Raw genomic sequence first — 19,679 nt, 5'->3', positions numbered from 1 at the left:
AAACAAGTCTCACTATATATTGTAGTTCTTTTATTTTTTCTAAAGAAACTGTCCTTTCAAATTGCATGGATTTGATGATCCATATTAGCTCTTACCCAAACCATGGAGGAAGGAAAAGACCACAAATACAACTTGTTCAGTACATTAACAAAATTGCCCATTCGTCAAAACCAAACAACCAATCTAAGGACAAAAAATTATTATAAAATCCTATAAATAGTTCTGTTGCATAATGCTGTATATTTGTGGTATGTACGAGTGACAATAACAACGTTGAAGTAAATGTTCTACGTATTGAAAAAATAGAATCAGAAGAATTTGCGAAATATCCCTACTCTTCCCCGGCCCCGATGACACATTATAAATACAAATTGGCACGTGATCATATCACATGATTAACCCGAACTTTTTGTGACGTATGACGTATGCGTGCATCATCATTCATTTTAGTCAGCCAAGATGGCGGACGGCAGACGGGGAGAAAGCGAACCGCTCTTAAGTAATTCTGAAAGTAGCGAAAATGAAGGCATTGCTCCTTCAGCACCGAACCTGCCACCAATTAATTCAACAGGTAAAATATGTAGCTTCTTTAGGGGTACATAGCGCTCATTTTGTATGTGAAATGGTTGTGAAATTGTGGGGCCGGATTCGCGCAGTCGTGTTCCTTCCTATCCTCCGTCCATTATCACGATGTCTATGGTCCGGAGTACACACATCGAGTATGGGTGGTTAAATTTTCCACGTGCAACTTTGATGTTAAAGTGCTGACACTACTGCTGTTAGGTTTGCTCTTTAACATTAAAGTTGTGCGTGTAAAATTTACGTAACCATCCAATACCATGAAGCCTTAGTTATCACATGGAGGTAGAATCACCCACAAGTCAATGACGGAAAGAGTTCCATACATGCCACAAACGGAGTTTAGGTACACTGTGTGCACAATCACTGACAATCCCTGTGACTTACGAGACTTGTCTGAAAAATTCTAAGCATTTTGTGTGTGTACATGAACTCCTCAATATTTTTCTTGCCTATACTCATCTACGTGTACTTCGAGAACTCAAATCACAAGCCGATGCAGTTTACATGGTGTTGTAATGCTATAGTATGGTACATGGGTTTTTGGAATTGATCTTGATCCGTGAATGATTCACAGGTGAAACAAATTAAATTTTCCCTTGACAGCCAACCTGAGTAATCTACAGCTCTTAAAAAAGGATGGAACAATGTTTCAGAGCATGAGACTGAGTAGTTTTTGCAAAAAAATGAGATTTTTTTTCACCAATCTCTTGCTTCCATCCACCAACAATTGCTCCATTCACAGCGTTCATGCCAATTGTTTTTATCAAACTGTGCATGCGTTGGGCCCACCAATGTTCATGCTTGCTCTGCATCTTGGTTTGACCACTTTTGGTGGCAGGGGATACAAACCTTACTTGTTTTCATTGCGTGACCACCATCGCGATCAGGACATGTGATGTGCGACTCGTGCTGCACTGTGTAGCTGTGACATATTGCAAGGTCCTCCATCTCCGAAAATTGGAAATTTTTCTCAGTCCCAGATTCATGTCTTTCTGCATTTCTGGAATAACTCACCGTCACTGAGATGATACATGTACTTGTATATCACGTAGGCCCTATGCGATAAAAGAAAATGGAAGCAAGATGCAACATTTTTTCCAGTACTAGTACTTACATACAGGTAGCTAGAATACAGACATGGCAAATGTTGGGGTTTGTTTGGTTGATCAGCACACTTGTCCAACAGGAACTGTGCTATCATTCAATCCTGTACAATATCTGTGACTTCACTTCCCTTTTTTGAAACAATCTTCCACAACCACCAATCAGAGAGAAAAGGCGATTAGCTAACTGCAGATTTACCAACAAATCGTGCAGTAGCATCAGTGTATTAGCTAGCAAGCCGTGCAGGCCATGATAGTGCGGCCCGTATGTATTTTCAAGTCAAAGCCATGCTAAAAAAGGTACCAAAATGTGCTTTAATTCAATGGAATTCCATGTGCATAATTACTTACTTTTCGGCATGACCCTTACATTTTTATCGGCAAGTTTTGAAAAACAAATTTACAAAATTAAAAAAAAGTAAAAATTAATGCCGATGTCTTTTCTGTCGTCACAAACTACATTTCAACAACCCTTTCTCGTGTTAAAACGCTTGGTTTTATATGTTTTCCTACTTCATTTGCAATTTTTGGAAAGAAACTTCTGTCATTTTCACGAGTTCCACTTGTGTTTCGCAGTCGCAGTAGTGAAATTTTGTGCGCAAAGCTCAATGCATGAAAGTAAAGCTGTGCTGGTTCCCATCACGTCGCGCCCATGCAAAAGAATGCGAGATGGAAATGTGCTGCAGCTGCAGGTCCAATAAACATCAATGTTGCAAGAGGATTTCTTCAAGTTAATTCACAGAAGTTCGTCTCTTGTTTATGTATTTATTTTCTGTGCTCTCGAGTTCCTGCCATGGCATGTGGTTTATCGCCCGTCTGCATGTATCATGTATGCTTACCACGCAGTACGCGGACATTGCTGGCCAGTGTACCGTCGTGATTACCTGACTAACATTGTGTGATTGTCCATAATTCTTGTGGTCTGTCGACTGCAGAAATTTTACATATATCAAGACATGTTTTTATCACTGTTTGAGACAATGTTTGAAAGCTTTCATCCCCAATTCAGGCTACCAGTATTACATCTGCACAAAAAATTGACTAAACAAAAGTCCGACCTACCGATACTATTTTTGAGAGGAACGTAGTCAGGAGCAGAAGTGGCCTGAACAGTGAACGAGCATAGTGTGCTCGTGTGGTATCGTGCCGCACCATGTGCTATGCTATACCGGTACTACAACCCACCAGTCTACTCTTTTCATGGCGTTCATCGCCCTGTCGCGGTCGCGCGAGCATCACATTTCAAAAACACAAGTAAGAACACATCCACAACAACTCAGTTTTTGCGATCTTGTATTTATTATCACGACGAGCATTATATATTTTGATCTAAGTTTTAACAGGTAGGCTTATTGTGAATTTTTCACTAGCCCACCTGGCAACCAAGGAACCAAGTTAAGGTAGCCTGGAGCATTTTTTGCTAGAATTTGTACGCCGGGCTAGTACTATTTGAGGCCTGGCTTACCTTCGGTGCTATTGGTTAAGCATTTTTTTGGGGGAGGGGATCTTTCAAGGTCATGATACCAAACTGGCCATCACTTGAAATTGCCTTTATTTTTTTTTCAGTTTCAGAAAGAGCAAACCAAAGAATCAGTGTACACCTACATGTACAATGTACACCTACAATGTACGTCTTCATGAACAATGGACACCTACAATGTACACCTACATGTACAATGGACACCTACATGTACAATGTACACCTACAAAACAGACAGCATGAACCCAAACTTACATATTGGGACAAAAGACATAAAAGATTCAGCAATATGTGAAAAACTGGAATTTGCAGTCCAGTGGCACCTTGGCAAATAGAGTCTACTTTCTTGACCTCACAGTCATGTTTTTTTCCACTAGTGGCTGCTATTAAAAGTGCCCAGACTATGGTTGGCCATCAGTGCAAAACTGAAAGAATAGTTCATGGAGCGTTAAATATCCTACACAGCTACAGTATCAGAATACCAGATAATAACTACTAAATATTACATTAAAAACGCGACCCTATTTAAAATCAAATCAATGTCCAATTTGAATGGATTAGTAAAATCAAATGGGCCAATCAAAAACTGACCAAAAGGTAACATTTCTACAAACTTTGGCTGTCCATACAATTTGCAGGCGAAATGAGAGTAGTGTATACGTACAGTACATACCGAAATACTTGTCTGATGTAAGGTGTACCATGTCATATGTGCAAACCTATTGTCGGATTTTTCAAAACTTAATGGACTTGAAGTTTTGCTAGTTCTGTATTCTTTTGTGGCATGTTTAGAACACCCATCTATTGATTGTATGTACATGTACATGTAGCATTTAAGGCCTTAACACTAAACCACTGAAGGACTGAAGGCTCTACATTGATGAACCAGTTTCTGTCACAAAATACATGTATGTCTTTTTGAAGACGTCATGTTCTCTTCTTGGCAACATTCTTCATTTCTTCACCATTTGTATTGCTGAAAATTAGCCAGATGACCAGTAAAGACAATGTTATATATATGGAAACACTGCTTATTCTCTCTAATTTAATTCTTCAGTGTTACGATCCTTCAAGTCAAAGCATTTAGGAACAGTAACAAGCATGTTTAGAAAAATCTGGTGTAAAAACCCTGATACTTGAATTTTGAGTACCTTTTCTTTCTTCTTCACTTAGAAATTCCACCAGTGCTAGGCAGCGATGTCCCTCCTCCAATCCAACCTGGTGAGTTACCGCCCCCTTACTCACCTCCAACCAGTGGAGACACAGGTGGTGGTGTACCGATGATCAACTGCCGTGTTTGTCAAGCCATGATAAATCTAGAAGGGAGGATGCATCAACATGTGGTCAAATGCAGCATTTGTCATGAAGCCACTGTAAGTATGAACTGAAGTATTGTTTGATTCTACTCAAGAAAATGGAAATAAGAATGGTAACAGCCATCTCATGAGGAATATTTGTTTCATCCTATCAGATTTTTTTCCTCCCAGAATTTCTAGCCACTTTCCATTGAAGTGAATTATCTTTCAAGCCTTTGTCATCTCAGAAATATATGATCAGCCTTAAAACTTTTCGTCTATCAAAACAACATGTAACCATAAAAGTGTTGTTGGAGTTTTAATGAACAGTCTACATGCTATGCCGTTACTTTGATCTGCCAAAACAAAGGTTTGTGATTTTCTGGTTGTAATGGGTCATAAATCAATGCAAAATACATATATTTGATAAACAATTCTGCCATTTTTATTTGTTATCTGCCACATGTTTGCACATACATGTACGTACATGTACATATGTGCATGTACATGTATTTGTGGTCACCCCACAAATAACTTAGATAAACTTTTCACAGTGTGTAACCATTTTTGAAAGAGAAAGAATTGGCTCTAAATGAAGTTGTGGCCAAGCAAAGACGTAGAAATCAAAATGAAATCAAATTTATTTGTTCGTTGTGTGGACGACGTGTAGATGCATCTTTGAAATAAATTTCCTTGTAATTTGAACAAGCTCATGACAACAGGAGACACTGTGATGTGATGTAACACCCCAATGTTTGGGATAGTACATGTACATTGGCATTTCCTATTGGTGCTTCTAGTAGATGTGAATGCATACATTAAACATGTACATGTGCTGTGGAACTTGGCAGTCTGTCATGTCTGTGGCAAAAAGAAATGTTCCAGCAGGCTTAAAGTTGATTTTGAAAGATGACCATGTACTTTGTACACTTACATGTACCATATGTAAATAGTCATTTGGCATTCTTACAATACTTCGTGGGTATTTGTGTCCTTCAGCTAAGAGACATTATTCTTCTTGCAGTACTTAATATACATGTACATGTACATGTATGTGTGTTTTACATCTGTTTACATGTACACCCTACAGAAAATATTAAGAAAATCTTTTTTGTCGAATGGTTCATGTGTACAAGTGTGATCTAATTTATAATAATCACCACAATTAGGGAATCTTTAAACTTTGATAGAATGGTCTATACACATATTGAGAGAAAAATAAATTTATTTATGATTTACAGTTAGTGATTTGTCTTTATAAGATGATACATGTACATGTACTGGAGTGCTGTTTCTGCCCTTTCAGAATGTATACATGTACATGCACCTCAGGTTGAAAGGACAATCTGTGTGACATATGTGTAAGTTAACTTCCTGTTCAGGATGGACAGGATTTTATCATGTGTCAGGTAATGTTACCCCATTCTATCTGTGTGATTTCAGATGTACAGTGTACATGTATGGAAGTTTATCCAGAGTGTGTCTTGCAGTCCAAAATTCATACTCCAATTCATCTACATGTATTTTCCAATCATTATTTGACTCAATAAATAAAAGACAGAATACAATTCATTGGAGTCAGGGTTTTACGATTTAATGAGTTGTACATGTAGAATACGTGTGTACCAGTTTGTGTATTTGTGGAAGATTTCTTGATCTCTGTCGTAAAGAATGATAGGATACACACTTGGTACATGTACGTGTGCATCATCAACTACATGTGTATGAAAAAGGTCCCTGTACATGTATATATTGAGATAACAGTTGTGTAACACCCATTTGAGACTATCATTATGTATAGTACACTGCACATTTACCGGTATATATGATTATCGTTTTGGGCATCAGTTACCAAAGGGAATCCTTTGTGTTATGGGTGGTCCCGTGACCTTAATCAAACAGTGACTGTAGTCAAAGGTTGCGTTAGTTCTATTTCAAGTTCTCTCCAGTGTTATTTTTCAGTCAACAGTGTACCGTACATGTACTTGTACATGTACTTGTATAGACATAATTGATACAGGAAGTATTGCACTTTGTATTTTTGTACATGCAGCGAAGGTCTTCACACATTAATTCACCTTCTAAAGAGATTGGTTGTGTGAATGTCCATTAATATGTACATGTATGTTGTATGTGTATGTGATGTTTAGAAAATCAATTTCTGAAATCATACCAGTAATCACACAACATATCAATCCCTCTAGATCAACAAACGATGTATTATATTTGTAACTCACTGTCTGGCGGCATTTGGATGGATTCTGGAATGTCCAGTCCTACCGGTATCAATAGAGACCTGTAACCATCTCATACATGTAGGGCATTTCTTTTCTTCCAAAGTAAAGTCACCTTTGTGCATACCCTGTGGAACGGGGCTTGGACAAGTGGACCGTTTGCCAACTCAACTGTTGAAACAATTTGACCGGTGAGACAACTCTACCATTTGTGCCTCAAATGGACAGACAACTTGACCATTGAGACAAATCCTTGATTGAGACAAGTTGACTTGTAACAAGTGCGTTAGTGCTTTATAGTCATTTCACACTCACTTTTGTTTAAATTTAAAAGCACCATTATCTTGTCACACACACACGCCTGAAACTTTGTAATGTACATGCCTTGAACGGTCAAGTTGTCTTGGTAAACAGTCAAGTTATCCCACTGGATGAGTTGTCTCAACAGTCGAGTTGGCAAACGGTTGAGTTGCCCGACATCCTGTGGAACAAAAGTACCAGCCTGCAAGATGACAACCCTCTCTAATTAGTTAAGTGAGCTTAAAGTGGCCCAATTTAACTCCTACCAGACTGCCAGTTATTATTTACTGCATGGATTATGTGCATATATAATACAACATTACCCCTAAACGCTAGGAAGTCCCTTAAATTCCAGCAAAAGGTTTTGTCAAGTTTTAATGAATTTAGTACCAGATGTGAACTTGTTCAACTACGGTATGTTGGCTTGAGAAACAAAGGCTGTGGGTAATGGTGTTGGATTTTGTTGGTATGGGGACATACAAGTACATACATGTACAGCAATCGCTACCTAGAGTAACTAGCTAGTGGTACATGTACATGCACCATGTGTTGGACTGTGCTTGATTTTGTCAGGTTTGGTACTAGTACTATTTTTGAGATTTGGTACTACTCCACAAGTCACCCATATACCGGTACATGTGCTGCAGAGACCCTCAATATTTTTCCTAATGACTCAAACTCCAACACTCTTGACCTGTTGGAGTAAAATAGATTTTATCCTGTCAAGTGCCAGTAATTACAGCGAGTGACCCTCTATACAAGTTATATCCATTGAAATTTGTGAAGTTCAGTACTCTGCTTTAATACAATAAACAGCCTAGGCAAAGGCTAGGGTTAATGGCCCAGTTTAAGTACACAAACAACACACCATTTGGTTGCTATATATTTTTGAGAATTCAAAGTGGTGTTGCTCAAAGTTGGGATCATTTTATGTTTAACAACAACATCCTAACGAAAATGTGTTGGTTGACGTGAAATTCACTTTGCTTTCCAATGAAGAAGAAACCAGTCATGTGCATTTAGGGTTCCCCATAACTGCTTTTCTACTGGCCATCTGGACCAGTGCAGTCTCAATTTGGACCAGTGCAGTGTCATTTTGGACCAGTGCAGTCTCAATCTGGACCAGTGCAGTCTCAATCTGGACCAGTGCAGTCTCAATCTGGACCAGTGCAGTCTCAATCTGGACCAGTGCAGTCTCATTTTGGACCAGTGCAGTCTCATTTTGGACCAGTGCAGTCTCAATCTGGACCAGTGCAGTCTCAATCTGGACCAGTGCAGTCTCAATCTGGACCAGTGCAGTCTCAATCTGGACCAGTGCAGTCTCACTTTGGACCAGTGCAGTCTCGTTTTGGACCAGTGCAGTCTCAATCTGGACCAGTGCAGTCTCAATCTGGACCAGTGCAGTCTCAATCTGGACCAGTGCAGTCTCAATCTGGACCAGTGCAGTCTCACTTTGGACCAGTGCAGTCTCGTTTTGGACCAGTGCAGTCTCAATCTGGACCAGTGCAGTCTCAATCTGGACCAGTGCAGTCTCAATTTGGACCAGTGCAGTCTCGTTTTGGACCAGTGCAGTCTCAATTTAGACCAGTGCAGTCTCAATCTGGACCAGTGCAGTCTCAATTTGGACCAGTGCAGTCTCAATTTGGACCAGTGCAGTCTCATTTTGGACCAGTGCAGTCTCACTTTGGACCAGTGCAGTCTCATTTTGGACCAGTGCAGTCTCAATCTGGACCAGTGCAGTCTCAATCTGGACCAGTGCAGTCTCAATTTGGACCAGTGCAGTCTCGTTTTGGACCAGTGCAGTCTCAATTTAGACCAGTGCAGTCTCAATCTGGACCAGTGCAGTCTCAATCTGGACCAGTGCAGTCTCAATCTGGACCAGTGCAGTCTCATTTTGGACCAGTGCAGTCTCAATCTGGACCAGTGCAGTCTCAATCTGGACCAGTGCAGTCTCAATTTGGACCAGTGCAGTCTCATTTTGGACCAGTGCAGTCTCAATCTGGACCAGTGCAGTCTCAATTTCTTGAGACTTTCAGCAATGAAGCAGTTTATGATTGTACTCAAGTTAAAAAAACTTCACCTGTTAAAAATTTCTTTTGGAAGGAAGTGCATAAAGTCTGTTTTCTTGTTGTTTCAGGCCTCAAAATACATGTAGTACTAGCCCGGCCTACAAATTCTAGCGAAAATGTTTCAGACTACCTAAACTTACATGTAGTTCCTTGGTTGCCCGGTGAGCTAGTGGAAAATTTAGTATTAAACCTACCTGTTAAAATTAATTTCAAAATATATAATGCTTTCTGTGATAATAAATACACGATTGCAAAAACCGAGTCATTGTGGATGTGTTATATGTGTTTTCAAAACATGATACTCACATGATAGGATGATAAGCGACCGAGTACACCATGAACAGACTAGACTAGTGGGTTTTAACCCTAACCCCCTAGGCTCCTGCACTAGAAAGCATACTGAACCTCACAAAATCCAACAGGTTCATGTACTTGTCTATGTACTTGTACATGCAGGGTAGTGTACCAAACCTGATAAACTCCAACAGAATGAGCACGTTGGAGTTTGAGTGATATGGTATGGATGGGTCTATGCAGTATAGGATGACTTGCATTGAACAGTACCAAACCTGACAAAATCAAGCATAGTCCAACAATTGGTACAGCAAGCCAGACACTGCACACAATGAACCCTGTGTGTCCCAACTCACACAGAATCCAACACCATCTCCCTGGGCCTTTCATCCCAAGTCTCACAAAATTCAACAAGTTCCTCAGGTACGGTACCAAACCTGCCAAAACCTCACAAAACCTGCTGTTGGAGTATGGCAGGTTTTGGGCAGTTAGGGTTAATATATACACATGTACAGTAGCATAGCATACGGTACAGCGCAGTACCGTATGTGCACACTGTTCTTATTCACATCATTTATCAATTTTTCTAACTTGGACTGGGCACAGCTGCATGTATTTGTACTGGGTGTTGCAGGAGTCCTTGAAAGCATTTGATATGAAGTCTACTGTAACAAAGTTGCATGCAAACTGCGCCCTCTTTTGATTAGAAAAAGTTTTTTCTCATTTACCGTGCATGTTTACCGCACACATTCGGTTACCAAGCATAAGCAGCCTATATGAGAGGAAAGACGGAGCAAAGAGATGAGTTTGATCCCAACCCCATGACCAGTGACTGAGGCGACTTTTAACTAACATGCCTCTTTATTTATTTATACCATCAGCCTTTCATTTTCAGAAATGTCAAATTCTTCATTAGAAAGCTGATAAGAAATTTTGGAATTTTTCTTATTCTTCTGTACATGGACTTGTAAAACTCTAAACGGGCTAGTAAAATATCCAGTTAACTAGCCAGGAAAAAAAGCACAAGGCCTGTGTATGATATAATGTTCCGTGATACACTGCTGTAACTATCAATGAACATTCAGTAATACCAAACACAACCTTCAGCTCCCTAACTTTACATACATCCTGTACATGCATGATCCTGCTGAAGTGTTGCATATTCCATAAAAGTCAAGTCTAACTCCTTGAACTAAACTTTGCTTTGAATTAAATGACATGTATATACCACTTATAAAATGATTCAAAAATGAAGGAAACTTTTGAGAGTACTCGTGAAAGAACATGGTTTGTGTATCACAGGTCTAGAGCATGTACACACGTACATGTGTAGTGGACCATAGACTGGCTACCATTGCATGCATGTGCAGTGTTTTCAGGCTAGGCAGCGTTCACACAGAAAATTACACTTTGTAGGATCACTGCTACAGATAAGGATTTTGACCTGGAAATGAATACTTGAAAATGAAAAACAGAAGAGAGAAATCCAATTTGTGACTCCACTCTTAGAAATCTTCATCAAAATGCTTTAACAGTTAGGACCATATCAAATGTTTGCACGACAACTATTGATGAATGCAGAGGCAAATACAATACATCGTCCATGTAGCTCAGCACCTGTTTCTTCAGTTATTGTTCAGGAAACTGAGCTGTGGAAACCAGTGGAATTTATCTACGTACATGTACTACCTTGAGGTGCACAGCACTCTTTGAGAAAACACTTGTCATGTTGAGGGAATAAGTGCATAAAAATTAATGGGAGAAAATTTTAGACTGTGCTGGGACAGATAAGAATGTCTTGGTGTGTTTGGGAATACTCCTTAACTCAAGTAGTCCATTGGACCACTTTAACAAGGACTTGACTAGGCCATAAGGATTTTGGCTGCCAGACCAGCATTATGTTTGAACCCTGCCATACAATGTTGAAAATTTAAAGATGTTAAGATCATGATATTGTGACTTTCTTGAATGTATTTGAATGTATACAGCCATTGTTGTTGATCACACAGTGGTTTTCATTTTGAGTCAACCATGTGTAATTTTCCAATTTAATGAACACTGAGGTGGTTGCCGTTGGTTTACTTTTGGTTTTGGTTTTGAACCCTTGATTAGCAGTCATGACATAAATCTTCATTTCCTTACAATTTTATCTTAACCCTTTCACTTTATGTAACTTCAAATGTATGTGTATTTTGTACCTGTATTGATTGCAAAACACAATATAGTTACTGATCACCATGATGTCCCTTGAATGGTTGTGTTTTAGTTTCCTGCTGCTTAACATGTAGAATGACAAAGTACATGTACATGTATGTGATACTACCAAAACATGCAGAAATTGTTAAACATTTCACTAATGTGTGAAATATTATTACCCTCTTTACCAAAAAGAAGCTCATTAAAACTTTTCTTTTGAAGTATCCAAAATTTTGGAAAGTTTCCAGTTGTTTTCAACATTATCTGAAATGCAAAGGTCATCACTTCTCTACCTCTTTGTTTATAAAAATTTCCCAAGACATATTGCTCACTGACCATGACAAACAACTTCATCTTCCAATACAAGTCTTAAAGTCCCTAGTTTTGGTATAGCAAACCATTTAGTATTTGTAGCCCCGATATTTACCATTTTGGCTTCTGACTTTTTTTTTAACTAGTCAGAGATTATTACTGGCATGTCACTCCATTCTGATTTGAAGTAAATCAGTTAATATTTGTTGATTTAAATTACCTCAGTTAATATTTGTTGATTTGAAGTAACTCAGTTAAAATTTGTTGATTTGAAGTAACTCAGTTAAAATTCGTTGATTTGAAGTAACTCAGTTAATATTTGTTGATTTGAAGTAACTCAGTTAATATTCGTTGATTTGAAGTAACTTAGTTAATATTTGTTGTTTTGAAGTAACTCAATTAATATTTGTTGATTTGAAGTAACTCAGTTAAAATTTGTTGATTTAAATTACCTCAGTTAATATTTGTTGATTTGAAGTAACTCAGTTAATATTTGTTGATTTGAAGTAACTTAGTTAATATTTGTTGTTTTGAAGTAACTCAATTAATATTTGTTGATTTGAAGTAACTCAGTTAATATTTGTTGATTTGAAGTAACTCAGTTAAAATTTGTTGATTTAAATTACCTCAGTTAAAATTCGTTGATTTGAAGTAACTCAGTTAATATTCGTTGATTTGAAGTAACTCAGTTAATATTCGTTGATTTGAAGTAACTTAGTTAATATTTGTTGTTTTGAAGTAATCAATTAATATTTGTTGATTTGAAGTAACTCAGTTAATATTTGTTGATTTGAAGTAACTCAGTTAATATTTGTTGATTTGAAGTAACTCAGTTAATATTTGTTGATTTGAAGTAACTCAGTTAATATTTGTTGTTTTGAAGTAACTCAGTTAATATTTGTTGATTTGAAGTAACTCAGTTAATATTTGTTGATTTAAATTAACTCGGTTAATATTTGTTGATTTGAAGTAACTCAGTTAAAATTTGTTGAATTGAAGTAACTCAGTTAAAATTCGTTGATTTGAAGTAACTCAGTTAATATTCGTTGATTTGAAGTAACTCAGTTAAAATTCGTTGATTTGAAGTAACTCAGTTAATATTCGTTGATTTGAAGTAACTCAGTTAATATTCGTTGATTTGAAGTAACTTAGTTAATATTTGTTGTTTTGAAGTAACTCAATTAAAATTTGTTGATTTGAAGTAACTCAGTTAAAATTTGTTGATTTGAAGTAACTCAGTTAATATTCGTTGATTTGAAGTAACTCAGTTAATATTTGTTGTCATTTTGTAGCCCATCAAAGAAGCTCCAGCTGGTAAGAAATATGTCCGCTGTCCATGCAACTGTCTGCTCATCTGCAAGATGTCATCTAAGCGCATTGCATGCCCAAGGGCTAACTGGTAAGTCCCCTAACCATTGCTGTGATCCAAATTCACCAAATACATGTATACATTCCCTTGTTTAATTTTGGTTCTAAAATTGAGACTTATAAATCCTTCAAAAACTCACACTTTGGTTCAGGAAGATTTCAAGTAAACTTCATCGGTGAATTTAGAAATGAATTAAGAAAGTGGTCAGAGTTGAGTGCAGCATTTTCAACACCTTCAGGGGTGAATTTATTTGTCTAATTTGCATGCTTTTGTATGTCATTTTTATCAAGGATTCTGTGACTGGCATAATGTAAATTAAATTATAGAATATCCATGATTATAATTTAGAACTAAAGTTAAGTTTTTAATTTTGATGTTGCATAATCGGCAGCTGTAAGTGAAAGTTTTCTCACTTGACTCTGTGTTTTCATTAACCGACAGTAAGCGGATCATCAACCTGGCTCCAGTGACCGCCGTTGCTCCATCAACCACAACCACCCTTACTACAACTTCTGGTTACCGTGTGGTTTGTGGTCATTGTAATGAGAGATTCAGGGTAAGACCATTGGCTGAAGCAAAACAAGGGGAGTAGCAGCTCTGTGCTCAATGATAATGGTGATCATACATGGGTGGTAATTTGGCATTTTCAGTAAAACTTAGGTCACCAAACCTGGCTCTTTTCACGTCCAAAATGCTGATAAGCATTTGATTGCTAAGATTAATATGCAGTGTTGATTCACTAACGGTATACATTAATTGCCATTCATCTTTGTAGTCTGTCGTTTTGTTTAACTAGCCAGGTTAATTTGAAGTAACTAAATCAAGTTTTAGAAGGAATAGAGAGAAACGTTATGAAATGCTACGTGACTGTTTAAAATTTGTTATTTCTGTTTTTCCTTTAGTTTCCTCACCAGTCAACCTTGGCTAGATGCCCATACTGTCGACGAGTGTAAGCCTCATAAAATGTTGTCTTACTCTGTCTATACATAATCCATACTTTGATTCTTTGTTGGGACTACTTGTCAGTTTATACCACTGTCATAAGTGATCATGTATTATCTTAAAGTTCACTTTGTTGAAGAGACTCTGTAAATGATCATATTTCTTTGTTGAAGCCGTATTGTGTTGCACATACATGTACTTTCTTATGCTGTACTTTCAATTTTCTGTAATTTCTTAACACAGCTCTTCATATTACTGCATGTATTTAACCGACCTTTGGTGGGGTTCCCATTTTGGCACAGTGGTTCTGATCTAGGTTTATTTCTTCCTATGTTGAATGTGTAGGTCATCTGTTGGACAAGCCTATGCTAAGAACAGGTGCATCATTTACACTGTGATTGGACTCATTTTCATTGGAGCAGGCATTGGTGTCACGGTAAGCCAAGTTACCCTTTTTGTGAAATGTCTCTTTTTTAATGGGTGAAAGTCCTATGTAAGTTTTGGTTGTGAGAACACTTGTTAATATTCGTGTTGACTTTGTGTGGTACTGATCAAACTATCTTGCTGATGGACATTTTCAAGCCTATGCTTGTGTGAACAAGCCACTTGTGCACATTCAGCTGAAAATTTCTAAATCAGTGAATACATTTCCTATAGTCTTATACTTAGTTTTCCCGATTAGATCACCTGGCACCATTTAACCTGTATACTTCATACAGTCTTACTATTTATTTTGTTATTTGTGACTTTGTCTATAGATTGGAACCTATCCCCTGGCACAAAACCAAGGAGGTATCTACTTTGTGTGGATTGGTAAGTCATCACTACTTGCTACAAATCATTTACCTTTCCTTTAAGTCTTGCCCTCATCAGCTGGCATTGGCTCTTATTGTGTTGCATCATTCTATAACTATGCTTTGATCTCATAACCTTCATATTTGTTCATATTTAAATAGTTGTATTTAGATCTGTGTTGACTCCTAAAGTGTTTATGTATCACATTGAGTTCAACCACTTGCTGCCAGGTAGAATTTGAAGTTGCATGACCAGGAGATTTTCAAGATTTTCCGTTTTCAAAATTCTTCAAAAAACCATAGCTTCATGTACTGGACATTTACACCCACAGGAGTAACTGTCTGGTGACTACTCTAATTTGACAGACAACATCTATGATGCCTGAGTATTTCAGCCAGGCCTACCACCTTGTAAAAAGAGTCCAGATTGTGCAGTGCTGTGTAACTTTCTTTTGTTCCCAAAACTGGCATAGCGGGCTACAGGCGTCTTTTCAATAAGGGCGAGATTAGCATACAGCAGTATTGTATTGCTCATTGCTGGAGCCCTTTTTCCCCAGTGGTAATTGGCTCGTGATGAATGCCTCAATTAGTGGTATAATCTCTCAAAATAAGGACAGATTTCCTCCGCTATTGACAACTGAAAAAAATGTTGGTAATTCCCAGCAGCTTGGTCTTTTGTACTTTTTGTCTTGGTACTCGGATACCATCTTTTGTGACAAGGCCCAGCTCTTTTGTCCGGTTTCAGGCTCCCTGGTTTGGTGCATAAAGCCTATGTGCCCGTAACCGGGCTCCCTGGTTTGGTGCATAAAGCCTATGTGCCCGTAACCGGGCTCCCTTGTTTGGTGCATAAAGCCTATGTGCCCGTAACCGGGCTCCCTTGTTTGGTGCATAAAGCCTATGTGCCCGTAACCGGGCTCCCTGGTTTGGTGCATAAAGCCTATGTGCCCGTAACCGGGCTCCCTGGTTTGGTGCATAAAGCCTATGTGCCCGTAACCGGGCTCCCTGGTTTGGTGCATAAAGCCTATGTGCCCGTAACCAGGCTCCCCGCAGGATATGGTTCAAGATTCTTGCGTAATTCTGGAGTCAAGCTGTACCTTCAGTTATTTACCTCTTTTACTCTCTCTCTTTCTTCATCCCGGTTATAATAGTCCCACATGGTTATGATTGTGACAAATAACAAACGAGGTCATGAACAAGCATTTGCTTTCTGCCTGGTATTTGCCATTCATCACCCCTTATTCCTTCTTTAATTGACTCATTTTATGCCTCAGTATATTCTTATTGTGATGTGTGGAAAGGAAATAAACCAAACCTATCAAACCTCATGACCTTCAACCTTTGGCCTACTCCTTGCTATCCCAGGTGCCTTTGTGGTTGGGATCCTGAATTTGATGCGAGCTGTTTACTATGGAGTTATGAAGGTCAGTAATCTGGAGACAGACTAGGGAAGGAAATAACCAAGGAGTTTGCTCATCTTGACAAAGGAAAGTACCAGACTTCATTAGGAGTTACCATAATCTGTACTGATGTTAGGAAAGCCATAGAAAAGCATCACATTAGCATGCTTAAAGTGATACATACAGGGAATCAAACCAAGAACAGAAATGACAGAGGGAAATGTTAAGGGATTTTTTGCCTTGCTTTTGATTTTTGTCAAATTCATTCTACTACTACTACTTCCAGTATGGTACTCAAGATACATGTATGTCAGTGTACTGAGAAGTTAAGTTTTTGATTGGGGTGCTATATGAATCAAGACTATCAAGCATTACATTTGACTGGATATTTCTAAGAAGCCTTAATTGCTGAACTGACTTGATGAGTAGATCATGTGGCAACAATTCAGAATGTTACTCACAAAAGAAAACTACTTACTGGTTTCAAATAGTTCATAAGAAAAAAATCTCACCATTTAATAACGATCAAATTGTTAGTGAGCAATTTGTTGTACGTAAAATATCGAGCCGTTTGCTTTCACTTCAGATTTTTCATTAAGACAAACTACAACTAAGTCTCTCTAAATGTCGCTCTCCGCTTGTGTGTTTGTTAGCAAATTGTTTGTTTGGTTTTTTTTTTTGGCTGATTTGTGAGCAGATGATTGGACATAAATAGATTAGAAGTGTTTCTGAGCAACCCAGTTACACAATGATGGCAGGTTTTGATTTTTAAGTACAGATCTTAAATGCCTGCAGCTAAACACAAACATGGCAGTCAAGCTTTTTTCACCAAATTTTGGCTTTGTGGTTTAAGTGATCATATCATGATTATAAATTGCAGCATGTATTTATATCATTGTAAATAGAAATTAACCTGATTTGCTCTGCTGTAATCTTGACATATTAAGCAAGGCTCATCTTTTCCAGCAGGTACAGACAATGAAGATGTAATCTTAATGTTAAGTACATGTCAAATTGGTGTTAGGAAATTCAACTTTGTATAAATTGTGTGGCACATATTGGCATTGCATTAAAATTGCATTTATATATATGTAAAAAGATTTATATCGAATTGGTGTTAATTAGGTATATGTGCATAGAAGTAGTTTACTCTTCTGTTTACATTGTTTACGTAGTTCACATTGCTTTCACATTACACATACCGATACAGCAGAACTAGTATAAACAAGTAGACAAATTTTCCACGCAAGTCACTGTGTATACCAGTATCTTGTGGAATACTGTTTCCACAATATCGTTCTCTTAAAGGTAAACAAAAACTATGATGCTGCACGTTGCTTGAAGCGTTCATTTAATTAGGTACACACAGATGCAAAAGAGTCAAGACTTAATATGTTTGAACCCACTTGTAGTTTTAAGTACAGTATTGTTGCTTGTATCCATCAATTATCAAACCTAATTTTTTGGGAGTTATTTTAGATGGGGCATGATCTTACAGAGCCGCCTTTTACCCAGAATGTATTACATCAAATTAGCTTTGCTTTTACATCTGCAGAAGTATAAGCCAGCATTGAGAATGAAGGGCTTTTGTGAACTTGAATGGGAAACAAAGCATTTACATCCAAAATTAAATGAGGTTTAGAAAGATTATGCAGACTCAAAATAGGATTTGTATTCTAAATACCCATGGGTTTGCTTCATTTATACAATACTGGTACTTGGTAAACAAATGTTTATTTTGAAATTGGCTAGAAATATTCTGTAACTCTTAACTTCTTTATTATGTGTATCCAAAACATAATTTTTGTTTTTACAGATAAAGCATAAATATTTTAAGTTTTTGTCATGAAATTTGATATATAACAGATGTTCATGCATATTTGCTTATAAACCTAGTCACATCTTGTTTTTTTTATTTTATGCCAGAATACTACGACAAGAACCAATAACATCAATCTTTTGCAGTAGCTTTTGAGAAAATGTTTACAAACTCATGGATTTATGTATAGCTTTTCCTTATTAAATAATTAAATTTTGACACAATTTACATGTATTTTTTTGTATCAAGACACTGTTGGTAGTATTGTATGCAAATTTGGTAGTGGTTCATTTTTATTTTAATTTGAAATCTTGCTCTAATATCTTGGATTTGTTACATATAACTGGAATGATGGAATCACGTTTCTTTTGATTGGTAACTTAAGCAAGGTTTACATTCAAAATTTCTGAACTTTCCTTATGGAGGTACTTAATCAGTGAGAACTACATGCATATGTACGTTGATCAGAATCATTGATCAGTATGACTCCAAGGATTGTCATGTTCCAAGCTAATATCTTTCCCATTTTATCCCAATATCACTTTTTTACCTGTTACCTCTGTGGATCATTTCAATTTCATCTCTTGACAGGAATTGGGGTTTCATAAGTGTGAATCTTATGAAAGAAGCTACTGGATGTATATTTCAGCAAAGAAAAATCCTGCAACATTGAAACTTGCAGCATTAGGGTTGCCCAAGCACTGCTTCAGATGCTTTCCTAAAAATAACCATTTATTCTTGCTGTGGTCACGCCGGTTGCTCATACGTGAACCCCATCCATTGCTTTGTAGTTAAGGGATAATGGTCAACACTCAGTCCTTTTCTGAAGAAATTAAGTAATCAAAACCCTCAGCTTTGTTTTTCAGTTTGCTTCAACTGCACCTGCTATACCACCCTCAGTAACTGCACCTACTATACCACCCTCAGTAACTGCACCTACTATACCACCCTCAGTAACTGCACCTGCTATACCACCCTCAGTAACTGCACCTGCTATACCACCCTCAGTAACTGCACCTGCTATACCACCCTCAGTAACTGCACCTGCTATACCACCCTCAGTAACTGCACCTGCTGTACCACCCTCAGTAACTGCACCTGCTGTACCACCCTCAGTACCCTCTGTTTAAACTGCCTTTTTTCAAAGTATCTTAATGTTTTGTTTCACCTTATATTCAACAATTTTTATACAATATTGCTGTAAAATACATTGTATTGCTCATCAAAATGTAAAAAATGAAAAGCTGAATTCAAATACATTATTCGGGCAAATTATCATGAAAACTGCTTTCTCTTGATAATAAAGTGCATTTTCCAAATGTATGAAAGAAGTATGTAAGTAAAGAATTTGAGTTTTGTGCGAGGATATTCAATATTTAGCCAGTCACAGTGGGACAAACCATAGTAACCAAGTTTGAAATTTCAAGAAGGCAAGGTTTATTCAAAAATGAAGCCCTCATATAAGTTGGCATATGACTGCAAAAGGGCATGCT

General features: G+C 37.6%; 1 protein-coding gene and 1 long non-coding RNA gene across 2 annotated transcripts; one reads left to right on the top strand and one right to left on the bottom strand.

Moving 5' to 3' along the window:
* The first annotated feature begins 422 nt into the window (after window positions 1-422).
* Window positions 423-19,533, top strand: LOC110980124 (type 1 phosphatidylinositol 4,5-bisphosphate 4-phosphatase-like). Its single transcript, XM_022236478.2, has 8 exons — window positions 423-571; window positions 4,339-4,538; window positions 13,158-13,264; window positions 13,676-13,790; window positions 14,137-14,183; window positions 14,522-14,612; window positions 14,935-14,989; window positions 16,333-19,533. The coding sequence occupies exons 1-8, from the start codon at window positions 460-462 to the stop codon at window positions 16,413-16,415; spliced, it is 810 nt and encodes a 269-aa protein (XP_022092170.1). The 5' UTR covers window positions 423-459; the 3' UTR covers window positions 16,416-19,533.
* Window positions 2,962-3,783, bottom strand: LOC147798956 (uncharacterized). The gene is made up of 2 exons (XR_015425763.1): window positions 3,370-3,783; window positions 2,962-3,337 (listed from the first exon to the last, which is right to left on the bottom strand). It is a non-coding gene; the product is annotated as an uncharacterized LOC147798956 (long non-coding RNA).
* Window positions 19,534-19,679: the final 146 nt, after the last annotated feature.

This window comes from Acanthaster planci, linkage group LG06, assembly GCF_054643075.1.
Source record: "Acanthaster planci isolate LZ-2023a linkage group LG06, COTS_SCS, whole genome shotgun sequence".
Taxonomy (NCBI): domain Eukaryota; kingdom Metazoa; phylum Echinodermata; class Asteroidea; order Valvatida; family Acanthasteridae; genus Acanthaster; species Acanthaster planci.
The sequence above is the reverse complement of the archived record's forward strand: the minus strand, read 5'-3'. Positions and strand labels throughout refer to the sequence as shown.